This window comes from Archocentrus centrarchus, unplaced genomic scaffold, assembly GCF_007364275.1.
Source record: "Archocentrus centrarchus isolate MPI-CPG fArcCen1 unplaced genomic scaffold, fArcCen1 scaffold_24_ctg1_1, whole genome shotgun sequence".
Classification (NCBI taxonomy): Eukaryota; Metazoa; Chordata; class Actinopteri; order Cichliformes; family Cichlidae; genus Archocentrus; species Archocentrus centrarchus.
In genome coordinates, this window is record NW_022060255.1 from 455336 (window position 1) to 464732 (window position 9397).

Consider the following 9397-nt stretch of genomic DNA (forward strand, 5'->3'; position numbering starts at 1 on the left):
GTGAATAAATTACATATATACATGTCTAATGTAAAATAATGTGACAAACATCTCTGTGAATAAACAAGATTTTTACATGTTTTTAAAAATGTTTTTTTTTTCACACAAACACAGTAAACACACCGTCACAAGTTGTCATGTCTGAAGACCAGGGCTGCAGCTAAAGATTATTTTGGTAGTCAAATAATCCGTCAATTATCTTATTGATCAATCAATGTTTTTTTTTTAATCTTACCTCACCTGGTCAAGCCTGTCCACCTGTGAATATCACCCTGTTGTCTTTTCTCATCATTAAAATAAGGACCCATAAAAATACGCATTTGAAACTAATCCAATGTTTTTAACATTAATGTGACCATCATAATAAATATTAAATAAACAATGCATATGTGGCTGTAGCTCAGTAGGTAGTAGTGTTGTAGTACTCGAGATCGGCCTTGGAGACCGCTTTTTGATGGTCTCGGTCTTGTCATGGACTCGACCGCATTTGGTCTCGGTCTTGTCATGGACTCGGACATTGCGGACTCGGCATTTTATTTCAAGACCAGTCGAGACCGCAGCTGTCGAAATATCACTAATTTGCCAGAATATTCTCAAATTTATTTGTTAACATCCTTGCTTTTATTGAGTGCAAAACGTACTGATTCAAATCCGAGCAATAATGTGACTGATCCTACCGCTGTCACTCCCGCCCCCTTTTCACTTGCACTCCAAGTAAGATGTGGTTGTCTGGGAGCGGGAGGAGATGTCTGCCAAATCGTCAATTATAAAATTCGGCTATATAAATCATAAAGAATATGTTTGTAAAACAACATCGAGAAAAAAGCATACTGCGACATGTAAATTCTGCCGTGCTTCGCTATCAGAGACGGTGGGGACAACGTCCAACTTTTATCGTCACCTAGAAAGGAAGCACAAAGCAAGGTAAGCTATGTGTAAGTGATGTTAGCAAAGCTAGCTAACTAACGTTAGTAATCTGCCTCTACCGAAATTCTTTACCTGGCCATCACACAAAGACATTTTGTCAATATTAGCTATGCATATTAAGTTAGCTCACACTGTAGAGCATGTATATTTAGGGTGCAATTTTCCGTTTCTTGTCAGCTATTTGCCACCTAGCTTGGCGCACAAGCTAACGTCACCTAATTGTGTTTGCGTCAGACATTACTGATTTAAAATCGTCTGACATGTTGACCGACGTGCTTCTCCTCTAACCTTGCCAATATATTGCCATTAAATAAATCTTGAAAATTACAGGGCTGTACAGTGACAAATATGTTGCATTTGCGATGAAAAAAATTGTTTCTACGCTGAATTATTGTGCAGACGTGTTGTTCGACAAGCCTGCAAATACAGTGATGTGACGGCTCTTGACTATGAGCGATAGGACTCGAGTCTCAGTGAAAACCGTCCTTTGTTTTTGTAATGCTCTGCACACTACAGTAGCTATTATTATTCTATTTAATTCAATTCAATTCTATTTTATTTATATAGTGCCAAATCACAACAAACCGTCGCCTCAGGGCGCTTTGAAGGTCCTTTTGAATTAAAAATTACATTTGTTTAATCGGCGAATAAATAAAATGTAAGAACGTAAGAGCACACAGCGCATGCTCATTGCTCTGTTTTCGTCACCTGTCATGGTGGCAGTCATATGTAGCTCTGCGTGGTACCTGGCTGCTACACTGATGCAGGCTTCATGCAGCAGGAGAAAGGGTGAGAACAGTCGCGGTGAACGGATCCCAAAGATTCGGTTCCCTTCAAAAAGAGCCATCACTGCTGCAGTAGTTGTTTTGATCTTGAAGCAGGGACTACAGGTAACTGATTCGAGCTGAATAATTAGGCCCGAGCCTCCCGAAGGGATCGTTTTTGTCTCTCGCCGCAATTTTGTTTGTGCATTCGTTCGCACAATCTTTGGCCGATCAGCCTCAAAATTTAATAACTTGTTTACTGACCCGGCCTGAACCCACAATTAGGGAATCAAGTTTCTAGGTGCAATAGCGCCCCCTACAGAAGCAACAAAAGTTTGTATGGAGGTCCACAATTTTAGTTTCACTGAAATGCATGAAATTTGTGTCAACATTCTTGACGTCATCCTCATCAAAAAAGCCAATCACACCCATGCTCTATTTTCTAACACGTTGCCATGGCGGAGCCCGAAATGCCCCATTTTATTCTAATGGGAAAAAGCGAAAAATCCCCCATACTAAAGTTTTTGCTTACTTTGCCCGAAATACATGAAATTTGGTACACAGATTGCTGATGTCAGCCTGATAAAAAAAGTCAATCACACCTATGTCATATTTTGGACGCTGTTCCCATGACGATGCCAAAACTGCCCCATTTTATCCCTATGGGAAAAAATGTGAAATTTCTGCGATGGAAAAATGACCCTTGCTTTCTCAAAAATGCATACAAATGCCTGAAATTTGGTACACGCATTGTCCACATCTCCCTGAACATAAAACCTGCAGGTGAAAATACTGTAATGTGTAAGGCGTTGCCATAGCGATGCCCAGAATATGGCATCTTTTTCTTTGATAAAGTCAATACATCCATTGCAGTTTTTCATATGTGGCAGCAAAAAAACCCCCGCTACAATAGGCACGGCTGGAAAAGCTGGGTTCAAATCGGCACCAGCACCTGGGCGGCGGCCGGCGAGGGCCTATTATCGCCGCTTGCGGCTTTAATTTGGTATTTAAATCCATTTCCATGGTAACAGCTTTCCTCAACAGGCCTCTGTATTTCTATCGGCTGCATGACTTCACATCATGGTATAGTGTGATTGCGCTGCGTCCAAACTGACCAGATTGTGGCGCAGAGGTGGAAGCAAAGCAGAACAAAGAAGGGTTTGAAATGATAATGATATTTATTACTGTGTATCAGACCCCCTTTGTTTAACCCTTATATGAATTTTAATTTACTGTGTCATCATATTTAAAATGAACGGATCTATGTAGAGTAGAATGTTAATGTTCAAGTACAGTGTAAAATGTGCAACTGTTAGAGGCCACTACAATACCCACTATTAAATAGATACAAATCTGCAGCACGCGAGTACATTGTCCTACATATTTAAAAAATGTCCCGCCTGATACACTCCCACATCTGCTGTAGCTCAAAAGTTTTTGCAAACACTAATTAATTAACATATTAACAGAAGTAAGCAAATGCAGTGTTTTTAAGTTCCAATTTACAGTTGCAGATCAAATAACTTCTTACTAGTGCGCTTTCTAAGGCTCATACCGTATCAGTCATGTAACTTCCTTGTTTATCGATTTGAAAAATATGATGGCCAAAATACCATTGATTTACATTGTGTTGTTTACCCACACGTGTCATTCTATGCAGTAACAGTATTACACATGTTTGACATACATTTATGAAGTTGCTACATATTTTTAAGATTGTTCTTTTGATGTAATTGATGTACACATGACCAGATATACTGATTCCTCTTTCCTATTTTTTAGGTTCTTGGAGTACAAGTCAAGGCAACAGACTGATGTCACACAGCCAACGATATCATTTACCCAGAAAGTGCAGCTCTACAGCCCACAATCGCCAAGGCAACAAGCCATCAGTGAAGCCATTGTTCAAGATTTGATCATTGGGTGTTGTCTGCCTATCTCACTTGTGGAAAATGGACATTTTAAACACTTTCTTGAGGTCATGGATAGTAAATACAGACCAATCTCTAGAAGAACAGTTTCTGAGAGGCGAATACCAGAGTTGGTAAAGAAGGTCAAGGAAACTGTTTTGGAGAAACTGAAGACCCAGTCGTCTGTGTCATTAACAACTGACCTCTGGTCTGATCGCAGGCTACGCTCCTTCCTTGGAGTGACTGCCCATGTGTGCTACAAATCAAAGGATTCCTATGCACTTGAATCCTACCTGCTGGACTGTAGGCGTTTTACAGGCAGGCATACTGGAGAGCATATTTCATCTGCCTTTGAGGAGATCACAGAGGAATATGGGATTCGTCACAAAATAAGCTATATCATAACAGACAATGCCAGCAATATGAAATGTGCTTTTAAAGTACACATGCCCCAACAGCAATCTGATGACAGTGAGAGTGAGGAGGATAATCTAGATAACGAGCACTTGTGGGAGGACATTAATTTAGCAGAAGACACAGAATTACCCTGGTCATCAGGTGAACGTCTTTCCTGCTTTGCACACTCTCTGCAGTTAGTTGTGAATGATGGCATGAAGCAGGTTAGGACCATTTCCCGCTCCATAGCCAAAACATCACGGTTCACAACTCTATTACATAGCAGCTCACAATTCAAAGACAAGTTTGAGGCTATGTTTGGCACTAATAGGACTGTTCCAGCTGCAAGCATGACTCGTTGGAACAGTACATTAAAACAAGTACAGGCCCTCATAGCTCTGGACCACAAAGCCCTGAACGAAATGTGCACTAAGGATTATGAGGATGTGGTGTTTAGCACCCGTGAGTGGAACCAACTGAAGGAACTGAGTGCAGTTCTTGCTCCATTTTCTGAGGCAACAGACCTGACAGAAGGAGAGAAATCAGTTACCATTATTATGGTGGTTCCAACTGTCCTGGACTTGAATACACACCTCCTCAAGATGGAGGAGACCCGAATGCAGTGCCGGCCATTAGTTGCAGCCCTCAAGCAGTCTCTGATGAAAAGATTTTCTGGAATCTTTATAAAAATAAACATGGCCAAAGAGAGCGGAAGAGAGCAACCTTTTAACCACAATGTGTACTTTTTTGCTACCATGCTGGATCCGCAGTTTGGCTTAAGCTGGGTGGACTTAGATGTTACCAATGGGGGAAATGCAGCATCAGTGAAGAAGTTCAGAGAAGAACTTAAGAAGACTCTGACAGGTTAGTATACATTTTTCTCTGCTGAAAATAAATGTCTTATTTGCAAAATCATAAATCCTAAAATGTTTTAAATTGGTAGCCCATAAAAGCTTTAACTAGGCTTACAGTGGAATTCACAGTCTTCATTTCATCTGTTTACTTGTCGTAAAAATTATGTTGTATACTCTATTGAACCTTATACTCTTTAAAGTTACCAGCCTAAATATTAGGCTGGTAACATGCCTATTTTCATAATCCAAACTCTCACTTTATACTAGCCCGTCATACTTACCTGCACCTGTACTCAAAGTACCAAGTGTTTCAAATACTATTAAATAAGTAGGCCAGCAGTTAGATATAGTACAGCAGCATCTTGTAACCTAAAGAAATAACTATTCATAGAATCATTTCATTACTGACCTCTGCACTATATAAAATAACCTATTGTGTTTTTTGAACAGCAATAATATAACTTAATGGATAATTTTTTTAAAAAAGGCCCTATATAAGGTTCTAAAAGTGTTTAATTTAACTCTGATACGTGCATATCCCTTTAAATCTAACTCAGTCATTGTGTTTATGTTTTTCAGACACATTGATCTTTGAGGTGGAGAACATGATGGACAGTAAAGATGAAACGGGCTCAGAAGCCAGGAATGTGGATCCAGCCAGTGATTCACCACCAGCTAAATGTCCTCGCCTTCTGTCCCGCTACAAGGCCCACAAGAAACGCAGCTCAGTGCAGGATTCAAGTATTGTAACACAGATAAGCAAATACTTTGATGCCGTCCGTGACTCTGATCCTGACAATGCACTTGTCTTCTGGGCCAAAAACCATGCCAGATTTCCACAACTCCACAATTTGGCATTGAAGGTGCTATCAGTCCCTGCCTCCTCTGCACCAGTGGAGAGGGTTTTCAGTAGAGGAGGCATTATAATGAGACCCCATCGTGCACGTTTAGGTCACAGAATGTTGCAATCTCTCATGTTTTTAAAATGCAACCAAACTTTACTTTAAAGTGATTTCTACTGATTTAACTTTAAAGGTGTGCAACTACTACTTTATTGCAACCACTGTGCAACTATATGGTTATCCTGTCATGTCCTGGGCCTGTGGCCCAGTGTTTTGTTCCTTTTTGTGAAATTCTGTTTTGTTGTATTTTGTAGTTATGTTGTCTTAGATTTCCTTTCAGTTTAGATCCTCAGTTTGTTATTGTTTGGGTATTCTGTTATTAGTTATTTGTATATTATTCTGGTTCCCCTTTGTTCTGGTCTTTCCATGTTTGTATCTGTTTTGTCCCCGTGTCTTGGCTCTTCTCTGTGTTTAGTTCCCTTCCCATTGTTTTCTTGTGTGTGTGGTGTTTAGGTTCCCTCTCCCATAGCTTTAGAGTTTAGTTCTCCCTATGTTTTCCCTTAGTGTCCCATCCTTGTCTTGTCTCTGTCTTCCCCGTGTTGTCAGCCTGTGTTCAAGTAGGTGTCTCTTTAGTCATATGTTTAGATTCTGTCTGTGTCAGGTTTCCGTGCGTTAAGCCTGCATGTCTGTCATGGTTAGTCACTTGCTGTTTTATTTTCACAGTCTCGTGTTCCTTGTGCTTTGTGTTCAGTTTTGGCTCCCCTGTGTAATTATGTTCAGCTGTGCCCCTCACCCATTGTTACACTCCTCATTAGCCCTGGTGTATTTATTGTCTGATTTTGTCTTTGTCAGGTCCTTGTCAGTGTAGCCATCCATGTTGGCTTGCCTGCTGTGTGTTTTCAAAACACTGTTTTGGTTTCTAGTTTCAAGTTTTTTCATATAGCTGGCCCCTAACCAACCTAGTCTTGTTACATGTGTACAATAAAGTTAAGTAAAAGTACAGGTCTTGTCTTTGTGTCCTGCATTGAGGTCTTTTCAGCCTTGCTGCAGCAGCAGCCATGACACATGCTTGGTCTTGAGTTTGGACTTACAAAGATTATTTTGCCACTGGAGTTTTTTAAGGCTTGGGATATGATGAAACTGCTCCTAATTTAACAGTTGTGTAATTTTATGGTTGAAACACACGTGGTTAGGTTATTGAAATTCTGATTTCTTTATATTCTTATGTAGTTTGAAAACTTATAAAAGCTTACACATTAATTCAAAAGCAAACTTAATGCTGGAGTATGTAACTTTTATAAAAAATGTTTTATAAAAAAAAATATATTACATATTAAAACTCACTGTCATGACAGTGAGTTTTAATATGTAAAACCCACTGTCATGACAGTATAGTATGAGACAGATAATCTGAAAAGATTGAGCTCCTCTGCCTTCTCCCAGTACTCCCAGTAGGAACTGCAGAAATACACAGCTAGGTCAGAAACAACCAATCAGAGCCAGGAGGAGGGTCTTAGCACTGTCAGTCATGCTTGTGTACGTGCTGCTAACACTCTTTATGGAAATGTGGATCTTTAAGCTCAATTTGAGAAATGATTCTGATCATCTTTCACATTTTCTTGTGTCATGTAGCATGGGGCACTGGTCTTGGTCTTGTCTCGGTCTCGGACCCTAAAAGTCTTGGTCTTGTCACGTCTCGGACCCTAAAAGTCTTGGTCTTGTCTCGGTCTCGGACCTTAAAAGGCTTGGTCTTGTCTCAGTCTCGGGTTAGGTGGTCTTGACTACAACACTAGTAGGTAGAGCAGGTCACCTACTGATCAGAAGGTCAGCGGTTCGATTCCTGGCTACTCCAGGCTACATGCCAATGTATCCTTGGGCAAGATACTGAACCCCAAGTTGCTCTACGACTGTCCTGTCGGAGTGTGAATGTGTGTGAATGATAGTTAATTAAAAAGCACTTAGCTTAGCAAACATGGAAGTGCTTGTATGGATGGGAGTGCATTGGTGAATGTAAACATGTTGCAATAGCGCTTTGAGTGCTCATTACTGAGTAGAAAAGCGCTATATAAGAGCTAGTCCATTTACCATATTAAAGTGAATTTTTATTAAACTATAATGTTCCTCTGTCCAAAGGTTCAAATAAGGTTTCACATTAAATCAAAAAGATTTTTCCATCCAAAACAGCTGAAAAGTTTATATTTGATTCAGTTCATACAGAGGTTTACTGCTCAGAATAAATGCTGATTTTAATGTGACAAAAAAATAAAAACATAGGAGCTAACCTAGCTGCTCCTGTTGTCTTCACTCTTTAGCTAACATCACTGAGATGCTGACGCTCAGCAAACATCATCCATGAGAGCTCGTCTCCAACAGGTAAGCTAACAGAAACATTACTGTACAATCATTATCAGATCTCTGGAGCTTGAAAAAAGGAGACTGGACTTCTTTTTGTTTCTTGAAGACGTTTCACCTCTCATCCCAAAGGCTTCTTCAGTTCTCAAATCAAAGGTGGAGAGATCCAAGTATTTAAACCCCTGTGGGCGTGGTCCCCTGGAGGTGGTTATGACCCTTTATTGTTGATGTGCAATAACACATGTGCCAAGGTGTGAAAGGAGGCGTTGGTCACTACAATCAGTGGTTTCAGGTGAAACCAATTTGGGACTTCGCTCCATTGTTTCAAGTGACCCATTGAGGTCACTGGAACAAAAGTGTGAATGGGGGTTGAGACGTCTGTGAAGGGAGCTCAGGACAGCACTGTGAGGGGGGTGGTTGGTGATGTAATCCACCTCCTCTGTGATGGTTGTTCACAGTGGATGTAGATGCTTCTTTTACTGCTCTTTCAAACCATCTGTCTTCCCTGTCCAAAATGTGAACATTGATATCCTCAAAGAGTGACCTTTGACCTTCAGATGCAGATGTACAGCTGAGTCTTGTCCTGTCGAGGTGGCTCTTCTATGTTGTGTGTTTGTGAAGAGGCTGTTTGGTTTCTCCAGTGTAGAGGTCCGAGCACACTTCACTGCTGGACAGCAGACACTACATCGCTGATCTTGTGTTTGGCGGGTTTGTCCTAAAGGATGAACCAGTTTTTGTCTTAGGGTGTGACTTGGTTTGAAGTATACTGAGATGTCATGCTTGGAGAAAATTCTTCTGAGTTTCTCTGACAAGCTGCCACATAAGAAATGACAATGTTCTTCCTCTTGTCCTTCCTATTCTCTGTAGTTTGTGTTTGACCTTCATTGATTTGATGAAGGCCCAGTTGGGGTAACCACATGTTTTGAGGGCTTTCTTAATGTGTGTGTGTGTTCCTTTTGTTTCCCTTCTGCCTTAGAGGGAACACTTTCTGCACGGTGTTGTAGGGTCCTGATCACCCCAAGTTTATGTTCCAGAGGGTGGTGGGAGTCAAAGAGGAGATACTGGTCTGTGTGTGTGGGCTTCCGGTAAACTTCCATGTTGAGGCTTCCATCTTCTTCAATAAGCACCGCACAGTCCAGGAATGGTAACTTGTTATCTCTGGTGTCCTCCCTGGTAAAACGTATGTATTTATCCACTGACTTGATGTGGTCAGTGAAGGCTTCTACTTCCTGGGTTTTGATTTAGACCCAGGTGTCATCTACATATCTGTACCAGTGGCTAGGTGCCACCCCTTTGAAAGAACCAAGAGCTTTACTGTCCACTTCCTCTATGTAAAGTTTGGCTACATTTAT

The 9397-nt window shown here is 40.8% G+C and overlaps 2 protein-coding genes across 2 annotated transcripts; both read left to right on the forward strand.

Moving 5' to 3' along the window:
• The first annotated feature begins 1635 nt into the window (after positions 1–1635).
• LOC115775832 (uncharacterized) lies at positions 1636–4430 on the forward strand. Its single transcript, XM_030723355.1, has 3 exons — positions 1636–1716; positions 3474–4221; positions 4329–4430. Exons 1-3 carry the CDS (start codon positions 1700–1702, stop codon positions 4428–4430), a joined length of 867 nt encoding a protein of 288 aa, XP_030579215.1. The 5' UTR covers positions 1636–1699.
• A 24-nt stretch (positions 4431–4454) lies between these two features.
• Positions 4455–6679, forward strand: LOC115775858 (uncharacterized). The gene is made up of 2 exons (XM_030723378.1): positions 4455–4861; positions 5431–6679. Exons 1-2 carry the CDS (start codon positions 4555–4557, stop codon positions 5856–5858), a joined length of 735 nt encoding a protein of 244 aa, XP_030579238.1. The 5' UTR covers positions 4455–4554; the 3' UTR covers positions 5859–6679.
• The last annotated feature ends 2718 nt before the right edge of the window (positions 6680–9397 follow it).